Source organism: Hyaena hyaena, unplaced genomic scaffold, assembly GCF_003009895.1.
Source record: "Hyaena hyaena isolate Hyena2069 unplaced genomic scaffold, ASM300989v1 scaffold_75, whole genome shotgun sequence".
In the NCBI taxonomy this organism is placed as follows: domain Eukaryota; kingdom Metazoa; phylum Chordata; class Mammalia; order Carnivora; family Hyaenidae; genus Hyaena; species Hyaena hyaena.
This window is the reverse complement of record NW_024080707.1, coordinates 3,578,714-3,593,368: the sequence shown is the minus strand read 5'-3', so window position 1 is coordinate 3,593,368 and position 14,655 is coordinate 3,578,714. Positions and strand designations below refer to the sequence as shown.

The 14,655-nt window shown below is 38.8% G+C and overlaps 1 protein-coding gene across 1 annotated transcript in view; it reads left to right on the top strand.

Moving 5' to 3' along the window:
- Positions 1-14,655, top strand: part of SLC35D1 (solute carrier family 35 member D1) — a 51,178-nt gene that overhangs the window by 26,207 nt on the left and 10,316 nt on the right. The window contains exons 9-11 of the mRNA XM_039233442.1: positions 2,042-2,109; positions 3,562-3,640; positions 7,059-7,141. Coding sequence (XP_039089373.1) covers positions 2,042-2,109; positions 3,562-3,640; positions 7,059-7,141 — 230 coding nt within the window. The remainder of the gene's footprint in view (positions 1-2,041; positions 2,110-3,561; positions 3,641-7,058; positions 7,142-14,655) is intronic.

Sequence of the window (14,655 nt, the reverse complement as noted above, 5' to 3'; positions counted from 1 at the left end):
CTCAGTGCAGGGCCCTGACTGGCTCAGTCAGTAGAGCATGCAACTCTTGATCTTGGGGTTCTGAGTTTGAACCCAACATTAGGTACAGAGGTTACTTTAAAATCTTCTAAAAAACTTTAAAAAAATATGCTCAACTTCATTAACCATTAGAGAAATGCAAATTAATATTACAGTGAGATACCATTTACTTACTACAGTGATCTTGTAAACTGTTCCAAGTGCTGATGAGAAGGTAAAGCAATAGGAGCTCTCATAGAATGCTGGTGGGAGTACAAAATAGTATAGTAACTTTATCAGTTTCTTATAAAGTTAAAGATACATTTGCTGAAAGAACCAGCCCACCCATTTTCTAGGTATCTACCTAAGAAAAATAAAAATGTCCACAGAGATTTGTACTCAAATGTTCATTATAGCTTTATTGATAATAAGTCATGAAAACAACCTTAAATATTTATTTACTAGTGACTAAACAGATTGTGGTATAGCCATAAGATGGAATACTAATCAGTAATAAAAAATGAATGTAACAAAAATATGCAACAGCATAAGTGATTCTCAAAACCATTATGCCAAGTGAAAAGAAGCCAGACGTAAGAGTACATGCTATACAATCCCATTTGTAGGAAATTGTTGAAGAACAAAACTCTAGTAACAGACAGTAGATTAGAGGTTGTAAATGTGGGAGGGGATCACCAATTAAAAGTGGTTAATTTTAGGGGCACCTGGGTGGCTCAGTCGATTAAGCGTCTGACTTCGGCTCAGGTCATGATCTCACGGTTCGTGGGTTCAAGCCCCGCGTCAGGCTCTGTGCTGACAGCCAGCTCAGAGCTGGGAACCTGTTTCAGAATCTGTGTCTCCCTCTCTCTGCCCCTCCCCTGCTCACACTGTCTGTCTGTCTGTCTGTCTGTCTCTCTCTCTCAGAAATAAATAAAAAACATTTTTAAAAATGGTTAATTTTATTTTTTGCATATTGTGCCTCAACAAAGAACCATGAACAAATTGAATGTCTGCTGTATGCCAAATGCTGTGTTAGGAATTTGCTTAGGTAGATGTGGTGTCAGTCCTCCTTGAAGGGAGCTGTAGACATTGTGTGGAAAGACTTGCAGTTCTGAGAGATAAGAGTCCTAGAGAGAAGTACTGTTGGGTCACAGGAGAGGGTTTTTATCAGGAAGGCTTCACATAGTGGCTGCTTAAGTTTTAGTTTGATCTGTGAAGAGTCAGAATTCTGAGTGTTGAGAAAGGCATTCCAAACAAAGGCACATGAGTGTGAAAATGCATGTTATATTTTATAAACAGTAAAGAGCCTCGTGTTGCTGGAGCCCTGGAGCTGTGAGCTTTATGTTGAAGTGACAAGAATTGAAGCTGATTGGGTTGGCAGAAAGATAAAAGGCGGAATGTTTATTGTATTTGCTTAACAAACTGATATTATAAGAGATATCATGTACTTGAGAGGGAAAGTTTCCCTCTTGGATGAGGGATGAGGTGATCACTGCACCCTTTCATTTCTCTTCATTCCTTTGCTTTTGGCTTAAAAACAAACAAAACAGCATAAAACCTTGCTTTTACCATCAGCTGTTTTAAAATAGTAATTCTCCCTGGATTGGCCTCAGCCAAATTTGTGTAACTAAGGCTGTGTTTGAGTTTTCACATGTTGTAGGAAAGAAGTATGTTTTAATGTTTGAGAAAGTCTTTCATACTAGTCATCTGGGAGAGCTGCTCAGATTAGCCATGTCTCAGATATGGCTTCTGCTTTAAAGCAAATACCTGTTTCTTTGTACCAGCAGGGAGAAGTATGAGACCTTCCTCACATGACAGTTCAGAAAGGAGAAAACCTTCTGAAAATGGCTGTTTTGGTTCAGCTCCATATATATCAAATTCTTAAACATCACTCTCTATCCTTTGAGTGATGAAGGGAAATGTATATATATGTATGTATGGTAGGAGCAACATAGGATTTTTTCTCATGGGATTTTGATTAAAGAATAGAATGTCCCATTTGGAGGGCTTGCTCTAAAATCAGATACTTTGTTTTGTATTACAGGCAATGGATTTTGAAGGCTGGGCTGACACCCTCTTTCTTCTGCAGTTTACTCTCTCTTGTGTGATGGGGTAAGCCTTTGTTCCTTGTTAGCAGGTCGTTTTCCTAGAGAAATTTGTTCTAGGGTCCTTTTGCTTCATTCCTCAGTATCCTGTTCTGTGACTTGAATGTATCAGCATAGAATAATTAAACTTCCAGATTCAGGTGGTTTCACTGACCTTGGGAATGTGCCCTTAGGGGCTTCTAAACTGATCCCAGAGTCAAGCTCAGAAGGATGCAGACAAGAAACTAACATTACCATGGGGCGCCTGGGTGGCTCAGTCAGTTAAGCGTCTGACTTCAGCTCAGGTCATGATCTCACGGTTCGTAGGTTCGAGCCCCACGTCGGGCTCTGTGCTGACAGCTGGCTCAGAGCCTGGAGCCTGTCTTCCGATTCTGTGCCGCCTCCTCTCTCTGACCCTCCCCTGCTCACGCTGTCTCTATCTCTCTCTCAAAAGTAAATAAAACATTAAAGAAAATTAAAAAAAAAACTAACATTACCAAATAACCTAGTATGCGATAAGCACCATTATATGTCAAAAGGCATTATTTTATTTCTACATTAACCAAAAAAAATCTAACATTACCAAATAACCTAGTATGCGATAAGCACCATTATATGTCAAAAGGCATTATTTTATTTCTACATTAACCATTGGACACGTATTTTTGTCCTCCTACCTATGAGAAAGTAGGCTCAGAACTCTAGTAAGTTGTCCAAATTTGCAGTTAGCAGGTGGCAGTAGCAGCCTTTGAATTTGGGGCTGACTCACTCCACCAGGTTATCTCCCTCTCAGAAGAGTGGATGTGGAAAATAAGAGGGTATCTGGTAATGTGCCTCTTTTCTTCACCTTTGTATTTCCCTAATGAATGTTTTTCCTTGGCCAGTCAGTTTAGTTGGTGTTTATGACTAAATCTGGCACAGGCTAGGCACATGGTGAGCAAGTGCTTCAAAATAAAATTGACATGGTACCTTGATACTCCAGCTTGGAAACCTCATTGTAAATCTGGCCGCTCTAACTGCTGCCACTTAAGTGATCCTTAAGTGTTAGGTGAACTGTAGCCCCTCTTAAGGTAATGCTGGCTTGGGTTTCTTCCATCTTTAAGAATCTCTTTTTCCTCCTGGTCCAGTGGTCATATTGTCCATTGGGAGGTGCACACCTGACTCATGGTCTGTGAGCTCAGCTTTCTATCTGGGTTAGGTGACTTAGTGGGAATATAATATAAAGAGTACTCAGGATTAGCAACAGTGGTTTCAAGGTTTTGGTGAGGGTAGCTGGGAAGACACCTGGTCAACAAATGGATGTGTGTTTCTTGTTAGGGAAATTTTTAAAATCTAAAGCTGTAGTACATGCAGGGGCAAGGTGGGGAAGGCTCATGGTCAGTGACTGCAATGTGCTAGCATGGCCAACACTGTTTCTCTTGGCTTGAGATTGCTGTAAAGTAAGCAACTGGCTCTTATGCCTCATCCTTCTTCATTCCAGGTTTATCTTGATGTATGCAACAGTACTCTGCACGCAGTATAATTCTGCTCTTACAACTACAATAGTTGGCTGTATTAAGGTGAGTTGAAAAGAATACTGTTTATCTCTTAGGTACCTGCTTTATTTGAAAATTACTAGTCTAAGTCTTGCTATGGCCTTAAGCTCCATAATCCTTTTTTCCTGACAGAATGTCTTAGTTTGACGGATTGTGGTGATGGTTTCTAAAGCGATCTTTAAGAACTCAAGGAGGGTATAATCTCCACTTTCAAGCAACTCAGCTCTGAGGAGTATGGGAAAAGGAGAATGTGTTATCTTAGTGTAGAGGAAGAGGAATCAGGCTTGTTTAAGACAGGGTAGGTAACGAGCTTGATAGTGATAAGTTTGTCCTTCTAACACCCAATGAAAACTATTCTGTTCTCTCCCTTAACTGAGTTCTGGCTATTGTAGGGAAAGGATGCCTGCCAGAAGTTAATCAAGGGATTTTTCCAATGCATGAGCCAGACCTTAAATGGCCCACTTTTAAAAGCTGTGTCTAACATTTCCAGTGATGTCATTTCCTCTAGATCCATTTTATTTGAGGGAGGCTCATTTGTCTTCAGCCAGGAGAGCCAAGTTGACTTGAGTATTGAGGTGAAGTTAGTGGCTTGAAGCCTGAGTCCTCTTCCATCTGACTTTGTGCTTCTAGTACTTTAATGTGTTTCTAGTACTTTAAGATCCCACAGCATGCCAGATTTCCAAATGAATTAGCAGGGTAGGCTTGCTTTCTAAAAAAGGTAAGGAGGGTGAGGGGAGGTAAGAGAAAGAGGGAAGAGAAAGGTAAGCTCTTGATCATTTGGTGAAAAGAATGCTTGCCCTTTGGGCTTCTTTTCTGATTCCCCATTTGTGAATAGTGAGGGAAGGGATTAGAGAATAAAGTTTTCACTGCTCTGCTATGTTTCCTTTGTCTCTCCATGGAGTGGTGTCTACTTGCCCTCGCTTTAGCAACTTGATTTGCGTTAAAATTTCAGAAATTCCATGACTTCAAATCATGGAATTGTAGTGTTTGGTGTAAATAAAATTCTAAATTAAGCTATAACTAGTTAGTTGTGTGAATTCCCAGGAAACCCAGAGACAGTTAATCTGCATGCAAAGGCCTAGGCTGCTAAAATAGTTTCAGCCCCTCAAATCAACTCTCAGCTCTGTTTTGGTTTTGTAAAGCAGAGTGAATGCAGAATAAGAACAGCAAGAAAATAAGAGGCCAGTTGTTGCCATGTTTTTAGCCAAAAAGGATAGTGTAGGAAAGTCATTGTTTAATTTTAATAACTAACCTGTTTGCTTAAGATTTCTTAGTGTATTTTCTTTTTATTTATCAGCATGGAGTACAGATATAATCACCTTCTTATTAACATAAAGTCCAGTACTTTTCTTTTGATATTTCTTCTTCCCCACAGAACCCTGTTAATTTACTCTGTCCCCAAGGGATCAGTTTTACTTCCAAAGTCTAGAGGGATTAGTTACAACTGCTGTTGCTTCTCACTGTTTGTATCGCTGTTGAAGGACGTCTTCCATCTTCAGACAGATGGGAATACACTGCTGCCCTTGCTGGTTCAGAGCCTCCCTGGTCACAGCGCAGTTTCTTTTATCCGCCTTCCAGTTACAGCCCTTTTAGCTCAGTCACTGCCCCAAGGGACTGTCAGTATTTCTTGTTTTTCTGAATCATGGTGGGAAGATTACTTAGGTTACTTAGTTAAAAGTGGAAATTCCTAGGCCCACCTACATATACGAATCAAAATCTCTAAAGTAGAACCTGGAAATCCTATTTTTAACAAGGTTTCCTGGTGTTTCTCTGGTAGACTAAAGTTTGAAACTTGCCGTCTTAGTTTTGAGTTACTACCATAGACTCTTCTGTGCATGCTGGCAAGTTTTCCTTTGGGAGCATTGCTGTCTTTTCCTGACTGATTTTGAGCAGCAATTGGATTCTCAGTCCTTTCGATATTTATAGCTCCCTGGGCAGTCTATGCAAATTAACCTGCTTTCTCTCTGGATCTCTGTGTTCCAAGTGAGATCCTGTCACACATTTTCTCAAGTTGTCTACTGACCTTATTTACTATTACGTGGTATTTAATTTTAATTTTTCCCTCAAATAATAAAAAAACATGTTCTAAGGTAACTTGGTGTCTCCATCCTTAGACCTAGAAGAGGCTGACATAATTTTGAATGTTCTCTCAAAGGCACTCCCATTATAAAATTAATTTTGAAGTTTCTTTTTGGCCTTTTAAAAACACTCTGGTACTTTACTTCTGCTTCATAAGCCCAATGTAGGAGAGCCCATGTTCTAAAAATGTTTGTGACATTTATGATTTGCGACAGCTATAACAGTGGAGAGGGAGGGGCGCCTGGGTGGCTTAGTCGGTTAAGCGTCCGACTTTCGCTTCGATCCTGATCTCGTGGTTCGTGGGTTCGAGCCCCGCGTCGGGCTCTGTGCTGACTGCCAGCTCAGAGCCTGGAGCCTGTTTCAGTCTGTGACTCCCTCTCTCTCTGACCCTCCCCTGCTCACGCTGTCTCTCTCTCTCTCTCCTAGAAATAAATAAAACATTAAAAAAAAAAATTAAAAAAAAAAAACAGTGGAGAGGGAGACAGTGACTTGTGAATGTGAAAGAGAGGAGGTTAGGGAAGAATTGAATAATAGCTTGAACTTTGGGAAAGTTTATTTCATCTCTGTGGTCTGAAGGTAATTAAAGCCAGAGAAGCAGATGTTTAGACCTAGGAGTTTAGGGAGTCAGGAGAAGTAATTTTAGGTATGCCACTTTGAGATGACTTTTCATGTGTGGGTTTTTTTTTAAGTTTATTTATTTATTTTGAGAGAGAGAGAATATCCCAAGGAGGCTGCTTGCTGTCAGTGTGGAGCCCAATGTGGGTCTCGGTCCCATGAACCTCGGGATCATGATCTGAGCCGAAATCAAGAGTTAGGCACTTATCCTAGGTGCCCATCACGTGTTTTCTTAAGATACGAAAGAAGATGCCTCTAAAAAGTGTTGATGTTGGTGAACTCCTTACCATCCCCTTTTTCCTTTTTAAAACAAGAGAGAAAGATGCTTACATGTGAAGTTTTCCTGCTTCACTTTCCCCTCACAAGTTAGTGGTTACCTCAGTGGGAGAAAAAAACATTTTTTTCTAAGATTGCTAAATGTGCATTAGTGTTTTCTCCCCCTAGTGACAGCAGTGTTTCTCTATTTAGATTTATAATGTCAGCCCATACCATGGGAGAGGGGAAAGTGGAAAATCTTGTGATAAATCTTGGTGAAAGTATTTAGTTTTTGGAGGTGTAGATTGGGAAGAGCTTAATGTCATTGTTTCCTTATTAGTGGTTTTCCTCATGCTACACTCATTTTAGGATTGGTGGGTTTTTCTATCTTTAATTTTATATTTTAAGAATAGTTATTTGGGCCATTGTGTAGATAAGTATTGAAAAGCTCAGTTAAACCTATGTAATAGCATATTACTTTTTTTCCTTGTAGAATATATTAATAACTTATATTGGAATGGTCTTTGGTGGAGATTATATTTTCACATGGACGAACTTCATTGGCTTAAATATCAGGTAAGTAAAAATATTTAAATGTAACCACTTTGACAAGAGGGATTTGGATACTCAAATAGTCTCACAGTAAGGGGCTATTTTGTTGCAAATTTGTCTCTTTATTAAACATTTATGGAGCACCTACAGTATATTATATATATTTAATGTCTTCACGTAATGTTTTTTAAGAAATGGGAATAAAATGGTTCCGTATTTTATGCACAGTATTTAGGGAATGTTTTCTGGAAGCTAAACTCCTTTTAGCCTTCAAGCAACAGTCCTTTACTTATTGTACTAGATGGCAGTACAGCGTTGTCAAGAAAATTCAGGGCTACAGAATAGCAGCTCTGTTAGAATTGCTTTATATGTATCTGACCTTGGACATATCACTGGATTCCTTTAGACTTTATCAGTGATGAGAGTGGCGTGTATAAAAGACCTTTTTCAGTTCCAGAATTGATTTCATGGTTTTAAATACTATCTGTGTGCTTGAAAATTCTCAAATTTGTATTTGTGCCAGACCCCTGTCTTTAACTCCAACTTGTATGTCTAACAGGCCACTTGATGTCTCTAGCTGACATGTCCAAACCTGAACTCCTTTTATTTCCTCCAATGTGTGCTCCACCCACAGTCTCTACATATCAGCTGGTGCAGACTCTGTCCTTCTAGCCTCTCAGTTCCAAAACCCTGGAGTCATTCTCGACTCTTCAATCTTCTACCCAGTGTGTTCACAAATTCTCTTGGCTCACCTTCAGAATAGATCCAGAAAAGAGTCACTTCTCACCAGCATTGCTCCCAGGGTCATCTAAGCCATCAATATCTCTTGGCCTAGATTACTGCCAAGTCTTTTCCACTTGCATGGTTAACTCCTTTATGCCTGTAAGGTTTTGCTCAAATGTTGCCTTCTCATGGAAGTCTACCCTGACAACCTTATTTAAAACTACAAACTGCTCTTCCACTTCTAATCCTGCTAAACCCTCTTATTCTGTTTTTGTAGAGCTCTTAATCTCTTTTAATATACTATATAATTTTATTATTTATATTCATTGCCTATTTTCTGTCTTTCCTGTTAGAATGTAAGTTCCATGGGGACAGAGATCTCTACCTATGTAGTTGCCTCATTTCTCAAGCTCCTAGAATGAATCCTGCTATTGCTTAATAAGTGTTTGATGAATTCTGTATGGATTGGTGAAAAAGCACTTTGTAAACTCTAATAGAATATGGAAGTGTCATCTCTTTAATTTGTAGCAAATTATATAACCTCTCTGAGCTCTTACTTCTTCAAATATAAATAAGTTGAGATAATACCTAGTCTACCTTCTGTATGAATCAGTATGAGAATTTAATACTAATATTGATAATAGGTTAATAACTCATTGTTGCCCCTTCCCTGACATTTATTTGCCACTGTAGTTGTTTATCTTTTAGATGAAAAGTCATTTGTTGTTTGTGGGGGTAGGAGTTGGGGGTGGTGGCGGCGGGTGTAATGTGTACTTGAGGATTGTATATTATAGAAGGAAGAAGAGTAATTCAGTCTTAGCGCTTGTTTGGAGTTGCAGTTCTGATGCTTCCTATCTGTGTGACTTTGAGTGAGTTGTTTATCTTCTCTGAGCTCCAGCTTTCTTATGTTCTGGGGATGAAAATACCCCTGTCTCTTGGGACATCTGGGTGGCTCAGTCGGTTAAGCATCCGAGTCTTGATCTCGGCTCATGTCTTGATCTCACGGGGTGAGTTCAACCTCCCACATTAGTCTCTATGCTGGGCGTGGAGCCTCCTTAAATAAAAAGAAAAGAGAAAATACCTCCTTAGAATTGTTAGAATGGAATAATTTAATATAAAGTATGTAACTTTTTTTGTGTGGAGGAAAGTATAATCTATTTTTTTTTTTTTTACTTTTTCTCTCTAAAATGAAAATTATGGTTTTTTATGGACTTTTTTTGAGTTCTTCCACAAGTTAATAAGTAGACTTATAAGTTTTGGACATTATTTTTTAAATGCAAAAAAACAAAGTGGCTATCAGATTCACTTTCATTGAAATGGTGTCAGTCCATCTTTGGTTGACTGCACTTTGAAGGAAATCATTAATTGAACATTTTGTTTTGTTTTGGAAGTGTGTGTGTGTGTTATTCTTTAGTGTTTATTGAGTGCCATTAGCCATTAGATGATTTTTAATTTCAAAGAAGGAAGGGAATTCACACATTCTTGTAACCCACTTTCTTATTCCACATTTTAGCATAAAATATTTCACAGAGAAGTCGAAAGCACTTTACAGCAGCATCATATATTTATTACCTGAATTATATAATGAAAATTTTACTATGAGTATGCTTTATTACATATCTGTAATTGAACTATATTCTTAAAAGATTCTCTGATTAGACCCAGATACATCTAGCTTCCCTCTACCCTGCCTAGTTTCTTTGTTGTTTTAAGAAGAGTTTAAATAGTCTTCTCTGGTGTGATCCAAGTGCAAGAATCAGGAGGTTTGCACTGGTAGCAAGTTATTTGGCTTCATCCAAATTTTGGGATTTAGGAAGCATTTTTTTCAGTAGGACTCTATTGAGAACCTGGCTGTCTTCAGCCCTTCTAAATTTTGTTTTTCCAGTAGCCACTTACTGAGTACTCACCAAACCCCAAAAGGCAGTGGAGAGGGTAGGGAATGATTAGTGAAGGGTGATGACAAGAGCCTGCTTCTGTACTTACTTTCATCAGTTATTGGAGTTAGCCTATGGGTTTGGCCTATGTAATATAGCCTTTCCAGATAATGACATCATCATCCTCATAACGACTCAGGCTAGAATTCCTAGATCCTTTGGGACTCATCTTTATCTGTGATTCTTTTTTTTCTTCCATTTAAAAAATTAATATATGACTTAAATACAGTGAAATTCACACCCTTAACTTTACAGTTCTGTGAGTTTTGACCAATGGATACAGCAGTCCTGTAACTACTACCACCACATTCAGGATATAAAACAATTATATAACCTCTAAAATCTCCCTGTGTCCCTTTGCATCGGACGTCTCCCACTACCATCAGCCCCTGACAAAGATCTGTTTTCTATCCGTGTAGTGGCCAGATTGTCACGGAACAGTGACTGACTGACTTTTGGTCTGATGTCTTTCAAGTAACATACTGCATTTGAGATTCTGTGTTGCACTCTGAGATTCTGTGTTGTTACATATATCAGTAGTTTTTAACTTTTTATTGCTGAGTATATTCTGTAATGGATATATCACAGTTTATCAATTCACCAGTGAATTGAAAGACTGAAAGACATTTGGGTAGTTTCCAATTTTTAACTGTTCTGTGTTAGCTGTTAAAATAATTTGCTTAAAAGTTTGTAAATGTAAGTTTTTCATTTGGGTAAATACTGAATTCTTGGTTTGTGTGGTAAGTGTTACGTTTAACTTTGTAAGAAATTGCCAAACTATTATCAAAAATGTATGTAACATTTTTGGATATCCCTCAGCCATATGTGGTGCTCTGTACTGGTTGTACCACATCCCAGTCCTTGGTATTGTTTGTTTTTGTTTTTTAAATTCTAGACATTCTAATAGATCTGTAGTGGTTTCTCATTGTGATTTTAAGTACTGTAGTGATTCATTATGTTGAACACCTTTTCGTGTGCTTATTTGCCATCTATATATATTCTTTGGTAAAGTGGCTGTTCAGATATTTTGTCCATTTATAAAAAATTGGGTTGTTTTCTTAAGTGTTTTTGTTTTTTAGAGATTTTATTTTTAAGTAATCTCTACACCCAACATGGGGCTTGAACCTGCAACCTGGAGATCAAGAGTTGTGTACTCTTCTGACTGAGCCAGCCAGGTGCCCTTTGTTTTCTTAAGTGTTGAGAGTTCTTTATTAATTATGGATACAAGCCTTTTATCAGATATGTGATATGCAAATATTACTTTCCAGCCTATGGCCTGTCTTTTCATTTTTTTAATACTCTCTGTCAAAGAGCAAAAACTTTAAGGCTATTTTATCTGTTTTTCTTCTATGAATTGTGCTTTCATTGTTAGGTATCTAAGAAATCTTTGCCTAACCCCAAGGTTACTAAGATTTTTCCTCTTATGTGTTCTAGAAGTTTTATAGTTTTCAGTTTTAAAATTAGGTATGTAGCTCTTTTTTTGGATTAATTTTTATGTACTGTGTGAGGTCTGGATGAAAAGTTCTTTTTATTTTGTTTATGTGTGTGTGTGTGTGTGTGTGTGTGTGTGTTAATATAGAGATCCAGTTTTAGTACCTTCTATTGCAAATGTTATCCTTTCTCTGCTGAATCGCCTAATTCTTTGTAACACTGTTTTGAAGTTCTTTTATTATTACTGTTTTATCAATCAAGAGGCTGAGAGTTGAATGCGTTCTGAAGCTATGCATTGAGCGTGTGTGTATGTGAGGCATTATGTTCTAGAGAGACATGGTACATTCCCTTGTAGATCTGCCAGGGTCACACGATTAGTAAGGCATGTCACAAGGATCTTAACCCAGATGGATTGGATTCCAGAGTCCAAGTTCTCATTCCTTAATGTATTTATCATTCAGCAAATGACTAATTATAATGTAGCCTAGTAAACCATATATGTATGCATCACCATTTTAGATATTTGGCTATTTGAGGGCAGAAATCACATGTCTTCTACAGTTGTGCCAGTACTTATCAGTGTCTGGCCCATAATAAGCATTCATCTAGAACTAATAACAAAATACTGGCCAGTATGTTTTATGTGTACTAGAACTGGGCGTTATCCTAAGTACCCATACTTAATCTCTGTAACAGTTCTATGAGATAGATGCTGCCAGTATTCCATTTCACAGAGAGGCTAAAAACTTGCCCCATGTTACCCAGCTGGTAAGTTTTCAATCCATAATTTACCTTCCAAGTCTTCATTCTTAATGATAGTCTAGTAAATAGTGAATACATGAATGGATTACTTTTATTTTCGTATTTCTTCATGATATGCCATACACACTCCTTTTGTGTAACAAAACTCATTCTGTAGCTTCTGAGGTCACCCTAGGGTCTGCATAGTCTCTGGAACGGGACATGGTGCAGCTCAGAGTCTAGCCCCAAAGTTAGTTCCTGAGGACTTTAGTCTAGCTACATCTACCCAGCACATGAATCTTCTATTCCCTCATTTTGAACTCCTTTGCCTGTTTCTTTAGAAAGATGAGTTGCATCCGAATTTCAGACAGCTTCTCCTCCTGTATAATTTCATGTTACTAGATTCTATTTTGGTTCCAGACTTCTCCTGAAGGACATAAGCTTTTCCTTTGCTTAGTGATTCTCTCATTTGGAGAGAGCAAAGGACATGTTTTGCATTATCAGCTAGTTGCTACTGATGTACTATCCCCCAGGCTATTTATAGAGCTGTATAAGTGGCATCTATCACACTAGAATAATTTGAACTTTTGCATAGAATCTGGGCAGGTTGGCTAGTCCTTGGTTGTATCATAATTCCTGACAGAAGAACGTTGAAATGGAATATTGCAAAACATGTGTTCTGTACCAGTACTGCCGCTAGCTCTTTTCTAATTCCCCTTTCACAGCCTCAGTTTTCTTGCTCTCGGTTTTTGAACTAGAGTTGTCTATCCTGATTCTGTCACTGGACTTTTCCACAGTCCAGTGGGAACTGTGTCACATGCTCAGTAGGCCGAAAGTTATTTTTCAGGAGACTTGTGACATTTGAAGGAACCTTTTCCAGGTGTGGAAAACACATAAGATATGTTATCCTTTTAGTTCTGATGGGAGCCTCCACCCACATTTTAAGGATTTTTAAGAGGCAGGGGGAAAAAAAAGCAGTATAGATGTATGGTAGAAAATGGTGGATATGTTTAAGAACACCGGGGTGGCTCAGTCATTAAGCATCTGACTTTGGTTCAGGTCACGGTTTTTTTTTTTGTTTGTTTGTTTGTTTTTTTGTATGATTCCGTTTATTTGAAATATTATGAAGAGGCAAGTCTCTAGAGACAGAAGGTAGATTAGGGGTAGCCAGTTCTGGGGAGTGACAGCTTAAGGGGAGGGAATTTCATTTTGGAGTGATGAAAATGTGAAATGAGACCATGGTGATGGCTGCCTAACACCATGAATATACTATAAACTATGTAGATATTCACTTCCAAAAGATGAATTTTATAGTATGAATTGTATCTCAAGAGTTATTTTATGAATGTTTGAAAAATACAGGTAAGGGGGCATCTGGGTGGCTCAGTGAGTTGAGCTTCCGACTTCTGCTCAGGTCATGATCTCACGGTTCATGGGTTCGAGCCCCGAACCCGGCTCTGTGCTGAATGCTTGGCTTGAAGCCTGGAGCCTGCTTTGGATTCTGTGTCTCCTTCTCTCTCTGCCTCTCCCCCGCCCCCGCTCTGTCTCACTCTGTCTCTCAAAATTTTGAGTTTGAGTCCTACATTGGGTGAGCTCGAGCTTCGCTTTGGGTGAGCATGAGTCCCTACTTAGGTGAGCCTGAGCCCCCGCTTTGGTGAGCGCAAGCTTCCTGCTTTGGGTGAGCATGAGCCCCACTTCAGGTGAGCCTCACTTCTCTCTTTCTCTCTCTCCCTTTGCACCTCCCTCTCCCTCCCTCTGCCCCTCCTGGGATTATTCTCTCTTTTTCTTTGCCCCTCACTCACTTGTGCCCTCTCCCCCCGCCCCAAAAAAGATGGATATACCTAAGTAGTATGGACTTAGCCCCAAGTTGAGGAATAGTATGAAAGGAAAAAAAATTTTGTTTGAAAAGCAGGAATATTTCTCTTTTATATTTGGAAAAAGCTAACATTAAACAGTAAGAATAGATAGAAAACAAGCTTTTAAGCTTATATTCTTTTTTCTTCCATAACACTTTTTAGTTCAGCGTCTTAAAAACAAACAAAAATCTGTTTATCTATGTGGGGCTTCCTCAGAATTCTGAGTATTTGCTTGATTTGTATCAGTTAATGAAACAAATAATATCTATGTTAAGGCCATGAGTTCCAAACAACATCACAACAGGATTTGAGAGCCTTTTTTCTAAATTTATTCCTGAGCAAATTCCTAAAACTCCTAGGCAGATGAAATGGTTCACATCCTGGCCAGACATCGATGACTAAGGTACTTCTATTTTTAAAGTATGTGCACAGACTAGTACTTATCCTAGTGTAGAAAGGACCTAAATACGTTTCTGGTAAGGCAGCAGATAGGGAGTTAATGTTTGTTGAGTACCTATTACATGATGCTACCTTTATAGTGCTATCTCATTTAACCATCTCCCAGTTCACATGATAGTGAAATTGGGACTCTGGGAAGGTAATTTACCCAAGGGCACACAGCTGCCACAGTGAGGAGCAGAACTGAGATTCTAACCCTGATTTGACTGTAAAAATCTTCCCCATGAGGTAGCCATGTGAGGGCACATGGGATAAGAGATTAACTGGCCCCTCTTTGTTTTGAACATTCCTGAGTCTGCCTTGCTTAGCTCCTGCCTTACCACTGATTTGTCTTCATTCTTCTGTGTTCTTTGGCAGGCAAGTAAGAATCAGAATTGTTGAACTCATTCTGTAC